Source organism: Fulmarus glacialis, unplaced genomic scaffold (genome assembly GCF_000690835.1).
Source record: "Fulmarus glacialis isolate BGI_N327 unplaced genomic scaffold, ASM69083v1 scaffold21728, whole genome shotgun sequence".
NCBI lineage: Eukaryota > Metazoa > Chordata > Aves > Procellariiformes > Procellariidae > Fulmarus > Fulmarus glacialis.
In genome coordinates, this window is record NW_009229207.1 from 23,442 (window position 1) to 41,918 (window position 18,477).

General features: G+C 43.8%; 1 protein-coding gene across 1 annotated transcript; it reads right to left on the bottom strand.

The window, feature by feature from the left end:
* Positions 1–109: 109 nt before the first annotated feature.
* Positions 110–18,069, bottom strand: TELO2 (telomere maintenance 2; the record flags this gene model as incomplete). The annotated part of the gene is made up of 19 exons (XM_009583781.1): positions 110–574; positions 3,622–3,737; positions 4,385–4,449; positions 4,860–4,959; positions 5,755–5,846; positions 6,554–6,724; positions 7,294–7,365; positions 8,352–8,468; positions 9,512–9,603; positions 9,903–9,988; positions 10,612–10,712; positions 11,782–11,847; positions 12,440–12,576; positions 13,851–13,992; positions 14,918–14,986; positions 15,786–15,888; positions 16,274–16,421; positions 17,102–17,170; positions 17,752–18,069. Coding segments are annotated over 19 exons (2,168 nt in total), but the record flags the coding sequence as incomplete, so codon positions are not given.
* Between the last annotated feature and the right edge of the window lie 408 nt (positions 18,070–18,477).

An 18,477-nucleotide genomic window follows, 5' to 3' on the forward strand; every position in this document is an offset into this window, starting at 1 on the left:
CAGCACACCAGTAACTATTCCACCAAACACTGACTGCTAGAAGACACGGGAGCCTTTGTTATGGGCATATCACAGACTTGGTCCTAGGAGGTAAGTGGCCCTATCGAGTCCTCCTGGATTTTTTCTGACAAGAACTCTGCTATGAGATTTTCCCTGTATTTTTAGCAGAGCACTCAAACCTGCCAAGGTTATAAATAGCTGGGGGTGGGGGCTGGGGAGGTGTGGGGAGGATGGCAGTGCTAGCCTACCTTCCTGCATCTGTACACTCCGTACCGGATAGCAATAGCTCACTAAATTGGCCTCCACTACAAAGTCCAGATGTCAAGTCAGGTTCGCAGGCTTACAGCTCGGCACCCTTCCCCCCTTCTTCCTCTTCTCCAGCCAGGTGACTGCTGAAGAGGCCCCAGCAGTGCCTACACACATCCAGCTGGCAAGAGTATGAGGTAAAGGTCATTTCTTTTGCCCTTCAGCTAGGAAGGGACAGTTTTGAGTTTCTTTTTCAGGTTCTCCATTAGCAGCAAGTTCTGCAAGGCCAGCCTCCTGCAGTCCCCATCTGGATCTTTCTCCACCACATCTGTGAAAAAAGCAGACACTGTTAGTTGAAAAATGGGAAAAACTGCCCTTCACCTAACACTTCTCTGCTGTTTCACTGACCATCAGCGCTAAATGCAACGGCAAATGCAACTAAGTCTGGGCTGGACAACAGCACTTGCAGGAATTATATTAGACCAGAAGGCAAAGATGTGCAAACTTGATCATCTTAAGCAGTATAAGTTTAGGTGAGCCCTGTCTGTCACATGTGACAATGCTCATCCTTGTACCAGAAACAAATAGTCAGTTGGGTTGAAACACTATAGAAACTGTCTGACCTTGCATTCCATGGGATAGCCTCCATGCCAGAATTTATACTTGTGCCCTTGAGCTATACCCAACCTTCGTACAGCTGATCTACTAGCATGAATGCAGTTTGCAATTAGAAATCCACTTACTCAAAAGCCTAACGTCTCCATTCTGCCAATTCCTGCAATCTAAACAAATGCTCAGTGCTCCCTCCTGAAATCTGCGGTCATGCTGCCCTTCAAATCGGGGAAAGAAAGAGGCAGGCCCCAAGTTTCAACACGTTCTTCGTTCTGAGAGATTAGTCTTCTGATAAACTTGTAGTTCTTTCACACTTTATGCAAGATATAAGGGAGGGCATGAGGCTGCTTCCAGCAGCTGTTATTTCAGGGGCCCTTAATGGGCCTGCAAAGTAAAAACCAGGATGCATGCAGGATGTCTGAGCAGGGGGAGCCTGGAAGAGCAGAGAGTCTGTGTAAGGATATCCTGTACGCACAAGCAGTGTGCTCAGAGCCCAGTACTGTCAGCCCAAACACATGACTCATTCAGATGGAGTAGGGCTATTTATAACCTCAGGGAGAGCTTCACGATGGTGCTTCCATACTCCCTCTACAGAAGGCAAAAAGGGGGAGGTTACAAGACAGAGCGGTAGAAGCTCAAAAGCTAAGGGACTGATGTTGGCACTGTTTCTAATTGCCATGAGCATGGATCTTGAACTACTGCCACTTGAAAGGGAGGCAGAGGGCACCAGAGTATCATTCGGGTCCTTTGATAAAACAAACTTACCTATGACATAGCTCTACAGCACTTGCAAGGGGTGGGGAATTCCCTCAAAGGCAGCTGCTGAGGAATCAAAGGAACTGTTTCCTAGAAACGTTTAGGTATTCTCTCCCTCCCCTGGGAAAGATTAGGCTACTCAACAGTAGGTCCAGCATGGCATTAAGGGCAATGACTGACAAGTACAAGGTGGATCCTAGCCTCTCTCCCCAGCTGAAATGTCCCAAAGCATCCACTCAGTAGGCAGTACCGTGACAGTGACTGATGTAGTTTCTTACACCACACTGCAAACGCTTTCTAGCGGGGAACAGTTCTAGTTACAGCCCAAAGGCTGAAGGGCAGGAACAGTCAGTCATATTCACACGATGAACTAGAGCAATCTGCACAGGCTGTGATATAATAACAAACTGGAGCAGATTTGTAGATTTCTACTAAATGCTTCATGGATAACATTTTCTAGCCCACTGCTCCTCATTGTGCTTTAGCCATAGCAGGAGAAATGTAGATGCTTTAAGCTGAAACCCAAAGTGGTGACTTCTTCTGGCCATTAAGCTTGTCATTTTCCCAGCTATAATACATGACACGTCTTGCAAATCTTGCCTGGAAGAATCATGAAGCAACAGCAAGTCCGCTAGCTCAAAACCATGATCACAAAAGTAGGTCTCTAGTGACTGACTTCACCTGTTGGAGCAGCAAGGAGGAGCCCAGTGCTATGATATGCTGTGATAGCTGTTTTACGAACAATCTTACAACAAATACTGAAGGCGTAGCCCAAGAAGTTGTTGTGTTTCAGGAAGCAGCTCTAGAAGCCCTTTTAAACTGCACTTAAATTGTGTCTGACCAGACGTGGAGCTGAGTTGTATTCTTTAAGGTTTCCGAACGGCTCCTACAATTTCCCCTTCTCACACACAACTGTGATCTTATCCTTCTCTCCTTCCCACCAGGATCTTTTTCATGCAAAAGCACTACATGCAAAGGGATGGCTATTATGTAAAAAGATGCTACTAGCTCTGTCCTCCTCCTCCTTCCAAAAAGAACTCATTAAAAACAGATTATGGAGACCCTCATGCTGAAAATACTTTTGTAACATTCCTGGAAAGGCTCTACTTGGTAATAGCAGTGTTAACTGCAGAGACAAGCAGATTCCTCAGAGCACACCATGTCATGGGAAAAGTAAGGTTTTCGGTCCCACAAGGCAGCTCTCTTCCTTTTAAAGGGCACAGAGCTCCACAACCTGCAAGGATCAGAGGCCGGCTGTGTCAGAGTCGCTTCCTGCCTGCTCCCTGTGGGAAGCCAACTCACCAAGAGTGAGAACGGTGAAGGAAACCAACCCAGGGAGTCACATGAGGTCCACTCAGAATACAGTGGAGGCTTCAGAGCTACAAAGCACGTGGCCTTATTTCCTCTTGTACTTCCAGCACACTGCGATACCCGACCACCAATTTGTGCAGTTCCAGCCTACCAGAAGCCACCAACATAGCTTGTGTTGATGTAAAGTGCGTTGGACGCAGCATGCGAAGTCATTTGCTGTCTTTCATAAGTTGTTCTTTCCATCAGCAACAGGAAGTTCGGAGATGGGGCCATGCTTTTCTTCCTCCTATTTTTAGCACGAATGAAACCCACCTTCTGTGCACATGGTGTAAACGGGCCATACAAGCCTTGAATGTTACTGCTGGTCAGAGTCACTGCCTGGATGTAATATGCAATATGACAATACTTTCTGCAGCTTCATGAGGTGGGTGGTTGGACGCTAGACAGAGAAAGGGGGCACATAATACATATGCAGCTCTCAGCTTATGCTTTAGATACCTCAGTAATACATCTCTACAGCACACAGTGTGGTCTGGTATTTGCCCTAAACTTACAAGCAAGCGATAAATATGCTTATCATGCAAATCTCTGGTGCACAACACTAGGACATTACTGCTACCATCGCAATTAAAGAGATGGTGCACAAAGACTGCACCACTAATCAGAAAAACACTGGCGTACACCACCACATCTTACCTCCCAGCCAGGACTGAGTCTCCAAAAGCTCTTCTGTCATGTCTTCCAGAAGACGCTCTGTAGGGACACTGAGGAGCACAGAAGAGATACAGGACAAAAGACCCTGGCGCACATACCTGTTGGAGAAAGACTGAACTGGTTAGAGCCTGCAGCTTCATGCTCTACCTTGATTTCTTCACCTCACCGGTTCTCCAGTTTCAAATGTTTGTGATTATGATGACTTTTGCCATATTCCTACTGATTAGGAGTGTAATCATGCACCAGCTGGCAGAGTGCCCACATACATAGCCCCTGCCATGCTGTGGTGCAGGGAGTCTAGCATAATTCAGAGCCCTGGACAAGTCTGAGATCAAAATAGAAATTGGATGTTTACAGCACTTCGGCTATATGTCTTAATTTCTTCCAGGGTTGAATGCTGGAATTGAATCTAAAGTTTTCTGAGCTCCTTGAGTAAACATAGATGAAACTATCACATGGATAGTTGATCAAGAAATTTGTCATGCTTTCTATAGGTAATGACTGTACCTCCACACTAGAAGATACTAGCCAAGTTCATATATTGGTCTAACATTAAACCAATACCTTCATTACATATTGTTGCAATACTCAGTCATAAGAACACAAGGCTGGAGGAGAGCATTGACTTAATGCATTAAGTCATTGACATTCTCAGTCAGGTGCTAGTCTTGGACGAAGACAAACCATGGCTAGAGACTGGCTCGCAGCTGATCTTTAAAAATGAAAGCATACAACTACAACTCACGAGTCAGTGTGGAAACGCAGAGCCCAAACAAACTCCAGCAGTGCCTTTCCCATTGCAGTAACTGCCTGCAAAACAGGATTATGACAGAAACACTGAATACCTTCACATTCACACCGCCCTACAGAACTGGACCTTGAGATACACTGTTGTGAGGATCAGGGTTACAACTAACTTACTTTTATAGGTGAGGAAACTTAGGCAGTAAAGTGAAACAATGTGCCCAACCTCCCACAGAAATTGATAGTTTTTCTACCAGAAGAAGCAAAAGATAGTGCAGGGGCGTCTTGAATCCCGTGTCTCTTGTCTGACCATTTTTCCCCAGCCCTTTTCGCAACTTCTCAGCACGTGCAACTCAAACTTGCTGCCAGTCTAAGTGTAGCAGGCCCCAGATCACACTGCTATTTCAGAAGGCACCTCTGAGTTCCCAGGCTGGACGTCTCTCCTGCTATCTGCAAGCTCATCCAGCCTTTCTTACCACAGTGTTGACAGCCAAGTACATCAGGATTGCTAAAGTGTGGACCAGTCTTCCAAGGACAAAGTGATCTTCCCCCAGGAGATCAAATGTTGTCAAAGGCCTGCAAGTGCAAGATACACAGTCCTGTACAGTGAGAAGGCTGATCAGTGCATCTTTGGAACAGTCAGGGTGGTTATGCAGGGCGAACTGTCCCCCACAAGCCTGAATCCCTACAACAGTCATTATACAGTCATTCCCAGTTTAACACAGGCCACCCAGACCAGTAATATCCTCTATTCTTACAGCAGGTATCACTTATTCTACCAACAGGCTTTACTTAGAAAGAACTGCATGCAAAAGCTAGCACCACTGCCATATTAGAAACAAACCGTTAAGACTGGTATTACAAGAATCTTGATTCTCATGGAATCAATTACTCAGCCTTCCTTAGGTAAGCAAAGACTTAGGTGATTGACAATAAACCGTGTCCTGTGTCCTATAACATGGTCACAAGGACCAGTCCAGGTGACAGGCCCAAACCTGAGACAGTTAACTTTGTTTAAAGACTGCAGCCTGAGTTCTGTGGTTTTGTGTGAACTTCCCAAGGTGGAGGGTCAGCCAAGACAACTGGTTTGGTACTGCCAAAATCATCCACCTGTGTACCTGCTGACAGGTTATTCTTCATAATGTATCTTCACTTCTACATACTCCTGCCCAACAAGACTTCATAGGATAAGTCCAAGAAACCACAAACTCCTCCTCTCTAAGCTTTGTGCACAAGCCAGGCATCAGTGTGGTGTCACTGGACTCCCACACAGCTTCTGGGCTTAAGCCTGCTGCTCTGAGGCAAGCAGAACAAGCAGAAGGGTTCACTCTGGCAGCTGCCAGGCCCGCATCCCAAGGTGTTCACACTCACCTGTCAAAGTGCTGAATCAATGGAAAAAAGAAGTGCCCAGCAACAGAATTGAACTCATTTGGGCCGGAAGCCAATTCCACTTGAGACTGACCCTGTCCAAGAGAAAAATGAAGTCTAGACACAAGATGCAGCATCTGACTTTTCCACTTCCACTGGACACTGTCAAGGCTACGGGTTCCTTGCAGCCATCCCATTGTCAGCCGCTGCTTGCTTGTATGCCTACGGCTACTAGTTTCCAGACTGGATGGCTCACTTCCCACCTCAGATCCTCTCACATGTCTAAATATTTCAGTACAATATAGCTCAGTAATGTTGGGTTAGATTATAAGAAACAAGAACATTCAAGGGATAAAGGAGTTTTAGAAAGCAAGTTCTCCAGGATGAACCACAGGGGAGTTCTGGGAACTAGGAAACTGGCATCAATTTATCTCCCTGAAAAATAGGAAGGCTAAGACAGTCCAGAGGCATCTAGTCTGATGGAGGAGGCTCTAGGATCCGTGAGGTGCAGTCACAGCTCCCTGCAGCGGCCAGACAAGCTCAGAACAAGCATAGAACAGCAACAACTATCCCTCAATGCAAGCCAAGGAGTACAAGGTTTATCTTCCTTTCCCTGCCGGGAGAGGACTACAGGAGTCGGTCCTCTGCACCAAAAGATTCAGCCAGATACTAAGATAAATTTATATTTGAAGTTGGGCCCAATTTCACAGGTATTTTGCTCTTTCAGACAGAAACTACAGCAACTGCTAGCGTCCCTACTTTTGCTGGATTTGACATCAGTTTGTTTCTGCCCTGGCCTCACCGTAGCAAATCTCCGAGTCTTGCTTTTGATCCTCTCATCAACAATTCTTCTCCAGTCCTTAGAGCTGTCACTTCCAGGAAGGAGCTGGATACAAGGTTTTTGGGCACCAGAATGCTTGGTCTTCCCATAGGATTTGGGATAGGACAGTTCCTGAGCTGCCAAAACCAATACCTAGATGAAAAAGAGGGAGGTTCTGTTAAAAAGGGGTAATCCTTGAACAACAACAACAGTTACCTGCACCCAAACTGATAGGAACAGCAAGGCAGAAAGGCACAACAGGTTTAGAATGAAGAATGGCAAGGTAACTGCCCACCAAACAGCCAATTGGCTCCGAGGTACTCACTGACCAAGCACTTGGTCACTTAGCCCTGAAACAGAACAATGGCTCCTTCTTCAGACACAGTAAGTGAAATGATGTAGAAGGAGTCACAGGCAGATTTCTATCTTTCAGAAAGTGAAGATATAACAGACTGATGACATGTTAGGAAACAGTGGCTTCTCCTAAGCAAATGACCATCATATGTTTTGCATTCTGTGGGGAAGGATCACTGTATAATTGGAGCGTAGCAGCGTTATGAACAAGAGGGGAATGCCAGGCACAAATACTAACGTAAGAGATTTCCATGCCTCTGCTGCCTCCTCCTCTAAGGAATAAAAGGTAACCCCATTACATCTCAAGGGAACAGCACTGGTGCAACAAAGACACAAGGAAAGTGGGAATTGAAGAAAACAGCACTTACATCAAGAATGTCCATGCGCTGACGAAGACTGTAGTTCAGAGAGTAGAATTGGGACGTCAAGTACTTTGCTACCTGTACAGAAAAATCAAGGAGCAATGAACACAAACCCAGGCTGGAAACAGCCTTTCTGCTAATTCTAAAAGCACTCAATTTCAGCAGAAGTCATGCTTCCTGTTAGTTAACAACAAGCCTCCAAAGAGAAGGGAAGAGACACGTTGTGCAAATATGGGAAATTCAGACACTTCTACTTCTAGATTCTCACAAAGGAAGAAAATGACAAGCATGACTTTGCCATTCTTCTCTCCCTCCCATGCAGAGGGAGCTTTGGCACTTCAAAGGAGTCCTTATTGTCTTTCAATACTTAAAAGGGGCTTCTAAGAAAGGTAGAGAGAGACTTCTTACCAGGGCCTGTACCGATAGGATATGGGGTAAAGGTTTTAAACTGACAGAGGATAGATCTAGATTGGACATAAGGAAGAAATTCTTTACTATGAGGGTGGTGAGACACTGGAACAGATTGCCCAGAGAAGTTGCGGATGCCCCATCATAGGAAGTGTTCAAGGTCAGGTTGGACGGGGCTTTGAGCAACCTCATCTAGTGAAAGATGTCCCTGCCCACAGCAGGGAAGGCTGGAAGTAGATGATCTTTAAAGGTCCCTTCCAACCCAAACCATTCTACGATTCTATGATTACAATCACCAGTTAAGTTTTCTTCTAGAGAAGCCCTTTGTGCCTCAGCTTCCCTCTATGTGAGACAATCTCCCTTCAGTGCAACAAGTCCTTATCTAATTTGCCTTGTCAGGTATACTCATACTAACAGTCTCCAAACAGTTCCTCCAGTTTGTTACAGCTCTGACAGTTTTCTCTTTCCTGTTGTTTTAGTCATCCATTGCAGGTTTTTCAGTACATAGCCCATCTCTGCATAAATGCTGTCAGACATAAACTAGCTATTCTACCACACTCTGACAGCTGCTTCTATCAAGCTAGCAAGAGACTTCAGCTGCTTAAATTTTTGCCTGTGCCTCAACTGAAAAAAGGAAAGCAGTAAGAGGGACTCACAGGTATTGGATCTGTGGTTAAAACAGCTACTTGAGCTCTCTGACGGAGCTCCATAAAGCCTTCAATGCATGTCTTCTCCTCCAGATGCAATAGTATTTTTGCCAGCTCCACGCTAACCTGCTCAAAATATGAAAAAAGGAATCAAATCCCTGCAGTTTTCTTTCCCACAGGATTTACACAGCAGTATCCATTCTCCATTTCTAATGTTTAAGCAAAGACAATGAGGGTATGGAATATAGGCAACATGTCCATTATTTAGGAGGGAGAGAAAACACATTAAGCTAAATGCCATCAAGACAGACTGCTCAAAACACTGAACAAACCCCTAAGCTGATTTCTCTGTCCACATTCACTTTGGCTTTTTGGACAAGTGGTGGCATCATGACATAGGAGGACTTGTCACTGTAACTAATGGATTAAAGGGTACAGTACCACACCCAAAGCCCATCCAGCTCAGTAACACGTCTGATGAGCAGCAGCAGATTGCGCATTGTTTACCAGACTACATCCCTTCCCCTTCTTAACTTGCAGAGGCCTGTATCTCTGCCACCTTCAAGTGTTCACTAGCAAGTGGTGGTGAGCATTCATCACATCAGTGACCTTGTCCCAAGCTCCTTTCATCTGAACTTTTCATCTTGACCAGTACAATCCAACTACTCCCTCCAGAAGACATTATGCTTGTACAAGCAAATAGGGAAAGTCCATTTGATTTTATCTCCCTTTTTGTTGGGGAATAACAGTTAAATTCAATTTCAATTCAAAATCAATTAAATCCAAAATTAAAATCAAGTGGAATTCGTGGCTGCTCTGTAAACTGCATTTCTAACGTTTTTTCTGCCCAGCACAAAACATGGAGCTTCTTTTGCTTCCTCATTTTACTGGCAAGCTCTACTTGCAATGCATTTCATTTTCAGTGCTGGAGCTGCTAAATGCCATGCTGTTGCCAGCACCTTTGCCTGCTTCTTTGTTCCTTTGTAGGCTCTGTAGCCTCACCTCCAAAGCAATTATTTCCTTCTATTTCCCTTCCCAAGTTGAAAGCTTTACATCCAGGTACACATTAGCCTAGCCTGCTGCTCTGTTGGCATGTTTAGTCTCCTCACAAGGGCAAAAGGATAATCCTGTATTACAGCCCACTGGTAACTTAGCTCATACTACTTCACCTCTCTTGTTGCTGCTGGATTCTTTCGAACCAAGCTCTCAAGAGCCTTGACTGTAGCTTCCCATTTGTCCACATCTTCAGATCCTGTCAGGACTGAAGGTAATCAAGAGACAAACAAAAGCTATTAACAGAATGGTTGTACTTGGGTATACACCCCCAACTTTCTTCTGCCAATAGTTTGTCTTGTTATAGGCAGATATCACTGACTCAGCGCATGGCCGGCATTAGGAACTGAATTGAAATTACTCAGAAATTACAGTTCAACACTTGAGCCCAGATTACTGAAATCCTACAGCTTCTTCAAATTAGCTCAGAAAAAAATAAACCTACACAAAGATCACTCTCCCAAAACCAGTCAGAAACAGATAAAGACTTAGCCCAAAATCTCCTACCTTCAATACAGTCTCGGATATACACAGGAGCCTTAGTCTTTAGTTCTTTATCCTCTGACATGTCATAAGGGATGAGGTCATCATCACTGTAACAGAAATAAAGGCAGAAGTTAGTCTATGGAGCATAGACGTTCTCCCTTTCCCCAGCTATCCACACAAAAGGGAAAGAACCATCACAAACATTGTTGTAACACCGTCACTCTTGCATCATCCAGCAGCACTGCTGAAACCTAGCCTGAGAGGGTTGCCTACGAAGTTCTATGAATTACTCTGAAGTTCAGTGAAAGAGCAGTTCTGAGACCAGATCTGGAACTGGATTTCCTGGTCAAGTGCAGGAAGGAGTCAAGTGACCAAGAGACTAGAAGCTGATTCTTGAGATTTCTTTATATACTGGTAAAGTGACAGAATAAGCCAGGTCCACTATTAAAATGGGTAGCTATATCCATAATTCCAGGAAACATGTATCTAAGTCAAATGGAATAAATACAACGGCTGTACACAATGTGGGCTTTGCTTAAATTATTGACTAACATACTTGCGTGCAATTTCCTACACAAAGTCCCACCCTGCTGCACATCACTCAGCTGAACAAGGTCAGAAAGCACAAGATTTGCCAAGAAATGCAGCTACCGAAGCTCCCTTCTCCCCATGTCTGCTCTTAAGAACCTGCCATTTATTTTCCATTTCCTACCAGATTCTTGCCCCATACCTGTCAAGCTCAGCATCCGACGCCTCATCTGGCATCATAGGGGCTGCTGTATGTGATTTCTTGTTACTTTCCAATACCAATGGCAGTGCAGCATCTGCTTTCTCATTCCTTCTGTGAAGAACAAGAAGTATTAAAACCAATAAAGTGACAGGCCTTATTCACAAGCAAGAAACTACCCACACCATCAACCCTTGCTGCCTAAAGAGAACGGCAGATAATTATTTCTGCTGTAGTCTCCCACCTAGCTTGGCTGACACAAGGAACAAAGTCCTGGAAAGGAGAATGGGGTGAGGAGAGAAGAGAAGCAGAATCTCTTAACAGAAGAGCAATGGATAACAAAAATTAAGCTAGCTAAGTTGCTGCGTTCCCCCTGCACTAACTTATACCTAGGACTGCTAAGGAAAGACTCATCTGTGGTAAGTGGATCACACTGCCCTGCACCATATTTGAAGCTGTGAATGAAACTGAACAGATGGGAAAAAAAACATCTTTAACCATTGCTAGTGGTATGAATATAATAATGGAGAAATTTTTGTCTGTCTCTCTACCTATTTCTGTGGACTTTGGCATTGTTCTTTCATCTCTCTGCTTCTCAAATGCTCTCTCAGTTGTCTATGCTGATTATGCCCCTAAAATGGGAGCGATAAATTTTCTGTATTTCACTGGAGTGCTGGGCAGCTTCATTTGCTAATAACATGAAGTGCTTCGTTTTTCTGCTGATAAAACTAAGTGCTTCAAAGAGTCTCAGCAGATGCTATGGAAGTTAAAAGCACCAAAGAACCAGTCTTTAGACTGACAGATATGCTAGATTTTTGTCACGGATGAATGGGCTGGGGGCATATGGCCTAAATGCCAGTTTTCCTAGATGAGAACAGAAAGGCCCATTTGATTCTACCCAGGGGCACATAAGACCCCTGCAGCATGGTTTCACCAGGTGCAGCTACCAAACAAGCAATTCTAATACATACTACCATTTGCATTATGAATTTAACATAATTACACTGCGTTGTAAGAATAAGGTGCGTTATAATGCTTAAGAATATATATGACATCTTGAATACTGTATACAGTTCTAGTGTGTAACTCAAAAAAAGGTATGGAGAAGGGCAAAAAGATGGCATGGAGATGAATAGTAGCAATATCTTACTCATCATCTGGAAGGCTGGGGACAACACAGAATGGTGGAGTCTGCACCAGAAGGGACTTCAATTCTCTTGCTTCATCATCTTCTTCATACTAGACATTCAGAATAACTGTTACTGCACTCTATTTGATTGCAAATATGCCCAGCATTCAATATTTGACCCTTCTGCTGTATGCAAATGAAGATTGAATCATAAGCAGATGAACCTACACAAATCCCATTTGTTTCAATCACTGTGCTGCCAGCAGTAATGTATTTATGCTGTATAGCGATCTGTGCCATATGTAATCTTTGTCCCTATATTTAACAGTAGTACCTGATCAGACCTTGCCTGCATGTTACTTACAATCTTTAAAACATTTAATATATGGCAACGTGACATGAGGGATGATGAAGGTTTTTAAAGAATTAATGTGATTTAGTCACATAATTCTTACAAACTCTACTGGAAACAAACTTTGCCATCAGATTACACTCTTAAGGTCACTCTCAGCCACCTGGCTATTTTCTATACAACTGTTTTTTTGTAAATAGATACCCTCTCTTTTTGAAAGTGTTGCTGCCTCTCTTTATTTCCAGATAATAAGTGTTAGAACTTGCTATAATGCCCTGGATCATCTGGTATAAAGCTTTTATTTCCTCTAAGCCCTGCACACCAGGCATAAATTTCATTATAACCTTCACCTGAAACTTCAGGACAGGCCCATCAGTGTTTATTTTCAAACTAATGCTCTCTGCCACAATCATTCCCAGACGCCGTATTTGTGGCAGATTGCTGTCCAAGTGGCATTTCACGCCCTCCATCATGCTTGTGAGAAGCTCTGAAAAAAACCAAACAGTGCATGAAACAAACATCCATCTTTATGCTGGTTCCCTGAGAGGGCATCTTTAGCCACTCAACACCCAATAATGGCTAGAAAGATAGAAAGGGCCCTGCAACTGTTACTTCTCTTTCTGCAATGGCAGTATTGCCCTTCAGCACCAATATAATAAAACTATGCTTTTTCATGGGGTACAAAGTCAACAAAACATTACAATATAGTCTAAATTTGGAATATTTTGGTTTTCCCTGAAACAAAAAAGGATGGTAAGTCAAGTCAATCTTTAGCTTGTTTTTAGAGTGCTTCAAAGCCACTTAAATGAAAAGTCATGTTTTGAGGAAGCTACAAATTCTGACCAGTACAACAATCGTGGAGGGAGAAATTTCCCTCACCACCTAGATAAGTTGAAACAGGCAGATAAAACCAGTATTTCTCAGCCCACAGCCAATGATGGTTGCCAGCTTTACCAGGCAGGCTTACTGCTGTGTGACTGACCTCCTTCAACTCAGAAAAGCTTATCTTTTCAACAGCTGTCAGATAAAAAACAGATTATAAAACTACAGTACTGTTAGTAAATAACAGGTCACTTATTCACCTAAAAAAGAATTAATTCTAGAATGAAACAGACGAACAGGTCTTGTAAGTCAACCTTCTCCTCCCACAAAAGCCACACACACAAAGAAGTAACTCTAGATATTGGACAGAATTTTTTTTTTATTGCAACAGAAACGGAAATTTTAGACCAGGACCCCAATGGGCTACGCACTGTATGAATACAGAATAGGAGGTCCTTGCCGGTAACTCACTAACCCTACTCACCTCACACTGAGGGGAGCAGAATGACACGAAGGAATGCACATGGATAGTCAGAGACCAACCAAACAGCTTTTTATCCTGATGTACTTTCCCCTGTCCCCTCTGGAGCCTTACTTACGCTCCAACGGTGAGCCTATGAATTGCAAATCACACCATTCCTCTAACCAGTCCCAGAGTCAATCCTGATTTTCCTGTGACAAAGGATTCCTAAACCACTGTTCAGGTAAGAACCTTAGTTCAAAGATATGGTTCTCCAATTTTATAATTTAAATCTATGCACTTGGAATTATATCATATCAGTGCTAAAGAAAAAGAGGAGAATCCCAGGAGGCTACCCCATTTGCCAAGATGAAGACGGGACAATTTTGTTTATCCATAGATCAAAACAAGATGTTTTTCTACTCACAGTCAGACCTTCTGTTAAACAAATCCAACCCCTGCTTCTCCCACTGCCTCACCTTGCCTGCAGCTCTTGATTTCAGGCTCCTTCAGGTGGGAGAGGCAGATAAGGATGGCCTTGCTAATATACTGCTGCTGCTCAGGTGGAGAGTGTTTCACAGCACTGCTGCTGCCCCAGGTCTCCAAGAGTTCTTGCAGCACCTGAATCGGAGAACTCAAGCTGGCTTGAAATGGATCTTTTCTATACACAAGCAATCTTCTTTTTGAAGCACATTTTTGAAATGTGCTTTCATACAGCACATCGTATATTCTGATGGCCCTTTGGTCTTCATGCTTCCCAGTGTACTTTACACTCCCTACAAACGGAGCTAACTTTGTATTTCAGGGCCTAAAATGTACTGTGTTTGACCAGCTGAGAACTCCACATCACCTTCGGTTAATATACTGTTAAATATAATGCGTTTTTTTATTTAAAAGTGAAAAATATTATATGCAGAGCAATATGCATTATTGTCAAAAACCAATATGATATTATATGGTTTTGTATGTTTTCAGTCCAATCTTATATAGCTGCCAGTACTTCCTGATAATTAGAATAATAGAACATGTAACCAGTGCAAAAAAAAAAAAAAAATTGACAAAACAGTAGAGATTTCCAGAGATAAAATTTCCTGAAAGGTCCACCACACTGCTGACTTGGAGAGGGAAAATATCTGCATCCCCACTGAGGAAAAGGCAGATGAGAGAGATTCTGAAGCATCAACCATTTGGCACCCAGACAGCTCTCAACCAACTTCATCACTTGCTGCTGTCTGCCCAGCCACACAAATAGGGGATGACAGAGGAAGCTGAGAAGAATGGAAGACATGGGACATTTGTCGGAATCCAAGCCTCATTAGTTTTGCTATTTGGAAGACAATTTATCAATTAAATATGAAAAAGTCTTCGACTTGTATACCACAATTTACTTGTGATATGGTAGGACTTCCCTCACTCTCATGAACAGTAACAAAAGTGCCTTAGAGAAGTACCAAAATTGTGCACCCCACAGACACGCATACACGCACACTCACACAGTAGAATTTTTTCCATCAGATACCTCACCAACAATGTTACTTAACCTTACTTGGATCAATAAGGCTCGCCGAAGGCTATCCAGGGACAGGTAGCCAAGGAGGTTCTGCAGCACTGCAGTCTGCAATGAAAACCATGAGTCTTGCTTTAACTGGGCATAAAGTTGTCATCCAGCAATGACAAGTGTGTATTTTTACTACCTTAAACTTTTCACTCTGAGGGACTGGCTGACAACATTCAGAGACAAAAGTAAGCAAATTTAAAAAAACAACCAAACACACACATGCAGTTGCTGATGAAATACATGGAAAAACAGGACAGAAATACAGTAGAGTATTTTTACCATCAAAACCAGATCAGCACAGTCCCAGGCAAACATGGAACGCAGAAAGTCTAGAGAACGTTTCTCACAACATCACAAGCCACAGAACACTTCCTAACACCTTGTGACAAACTCAGGTGCACAGGAAAAAAAAACCCAACAAAACACAACAGTCCTTGTCTCATCTTTTCTACCAAATTCTTATCCCTGAGGGTGGGTCATGGCTTCCGCAGTCTCTTCTTTCAGATTCTAAATTAACTAGATGTCTCCAGCTCCCCAGAATACTGAAGTTACATGCAAATAACCATTTGGTTCCAGAAAAAGAGTACAGTAATTCTGCTAATCGCCATCAACCCTGAGAGAGCAAATGAATCCCATGATTTCAAAGCAACTGTTTACCCCTCCCTCTTCATTACGTTCAGCTGAGGGGATGTAAGTGAAGAGCTGCACAGCTCATGTACACGTGGAGAGACTGAGGGCTGATTTCAGAATGAAGAGTTAAATCTTACTCAAGAGGACCTGGAGCTCAGCTAAAAATGACATTGGCACTTGGGAAAAACAGGCATTACTACACCGCTGTTCAACACAGAGTCCTTACCGTGTGGCAATACTGCAAAAGCAGCACCTTCTGTGTCACCACAAACTGAGCTTTCTTGTTTTTCACAACCAGGTTCCCCAGCAGCCTAGACAAGACATCTGCCCTAGCAAGACAGATCAATAGCAAAACATTAGGAATCCGTGTAATTACTGTCATGCTGCTACTAATCATAGGAAATTCTGTGAGCAACTATTTGCAACAAAGCCTCTAAAACACCTCTAAACTTTAAGAGTGAGTCAGTAATTGCAAAGAATGTTTTCACTTGTTTTTTCACTGCATGTCACGATGCAGATCTTTAAGGAATAGTGCAGGTTCTACCTAAGAGGGAACAATCAACTACTTTACCCCAGAGCCTCTCAGGAAATGGCACTGTAAGAAACTGCCTACACGAACACAGACGTCAGCATCTTTCACAAACTGATTCCGCAAGTATTTGTGAAAAAAATCCAGCCTTTGCTCTGGATCAGGGAGGAAAGCAGAGTTCTTACCCGGGTGCTCTCTGCACAAAACCAAGGACCACTGCTTCCATCCAGCGGTCTGGCACACATTCAACCAATCGCCAGCATATTCTTTGCCAGATGCAGTCTGACTTGGTGAGATCCGTTAGGCAGGGTACCAAAACGCTCAGGATTTCCTCTGAAGCGGAAGAGAAAATGGGTAAGTACACCAGATGGACAGAACCAGTGCAATGGTACTCAAGGTCAGCCTGCAAATTTCAAGATTCTTACAACATGAAGAAATACCATGTACAGTTTGCAGTTCTAAATTGTTCCTGTGGTAAGAACTACCCTAAGCAGCCTAAGGAACTTGCAAGTATTCCTCTTCACAGTAAACACCTAGAAAATCTTTCCTCTTCTTCCCCAGCCCTGTCAACTACTTCCGCATTCAGCGGCTTCAAAGTCCTAAGCAAAGCCAGACTGAAGGCTACTCACATGAGAGGGTTATTACATACGGGCAGTGATTTGTGCTGGTATTTACAAGGCACTTTCAGACCACTGGATGAAAAGCACTAGAAGAGCATTTAATAGCTATGCCCCAAATGGCAGGATGAGAAGGCTAATAACCTCGTCAATTTTTGAGAGGAGAACAGATCACATTCACGTGGGCTGACAGAAGCATCGACATCTGTCAGATATGTAGTTGAGTAGCCTCAGAAAGCAGAGGGCAGCCTGTGCAGTCCAACTCACAAAACCCCCAAAGTATTAATTGGTCAGTCTCCCACTCCCTCTGTTGATCATCATCACAGTCATCCTTCCATACTAAATACAGTAAAACAGACTTTCCCCCTCCCCAAAATAGTATTGTAGAGCACTCACTTTGTCTGCCATGAATGCATACCTTCCCCAGGACGTGAGAAACAAAAGAGATAGAGCAATCCAAGCCATCTGGGAGAAAACAGACACAAGCTTAACAAGAGCATCACTAACATCTTCCAAAAAACCATCAGAAGGAGGAGCATACACTTCTACAAGTACCGAAGCCTGAAAACACAGATTAACTTTTTCTCTTCAAGCATCATCTCTTCCTCCCTCCCCTCCACCACCTGCCCTCAGGCACAAAATGGCACCCAGTATTATTTATACACAGTGAGAGTCAGAAGACTAAAGTAGCTCAGTCCCACTTTAACACGATGGTTACAAAGCCACTGGTTCATTCAGTACTGTTTAAATCTTCCATACAATTACTTCAGCACAGACCAAGTGACCACAATTAAGCTTTGGCAACAGATGATGCTATTTAACAGCTTGTAGGATGGCAGCATTCAGTGGAATTCTAAAAGGCCTCGGCCATCTTTCTCATTCCTGGCATCTTATGCTTTTAAGCACAATGAACTTCAGCCTGAAGGATGAACGTGAGGCTCTGCAATACCCATTATCTCTATTTGAAGCACCAGCCAAGGGGGTCCATGCACAAAACACTTCTTCAGAAAAGCCGTCTCTATAGCACGGTCCTCTTGCAATCTTACCTCTTAGAGAATCGGAGATCTTCTGCAGCACCTGTATAATTGCACCACCCAAGAAAGGAAAGTAGTTCTGTGGGAAGAATACTGGTGGGTTTTTCCCCTGGAGCTTATTGCTCACGTGATCAGGCAAAGACACAATCTTGTTGAGCAGGGCCTCCTGCAGCTCAGGTGAGCCAGCCTGCGCTTGCTGCTGACAGAGCTCCCACATCAGAGCTGACATCCGTCCCTCCTGCAGGAACTGCTCCAGCACCTCAATGACCTCCCTCGGATGAAAGCTAGGGCTGGAAGAAAGTAACTGCAATAAGTCCCTGCCCCTCTTAACTGGTAAAAAAAGATGTGCACGCTATTGTTTTTCTGTTGTGGTCTCACTACACTGCTGCTCAATCACACAGAATTTTAATCAAAATAAAATTAAAATCGAAGCGATTTTAATCTCTTCGTATCTCTACAGTTTCCTCGGCTCATACCATTTCAGGATATTCAATAAGCATCACTGAAGACCGTTTTGTGACCTCTGTGGGAAACATCGGTACCGTACGTGGGTTCTGAAACGAAGGGACGCAGGGGGCCCGAGGGCAGCGCGAGGCCTCCCCACGCTCACGCGTCTCCGTCCCCCGGCACATTTATGCCCCCCTTACGCTACAGGTGGGGAACCCTCAGACATCCCTCCTTCCGCGCTCCGAGACAACCTCTGAGGAGGACAAGCCCTGTCAGCTCTCCAGGCCACCG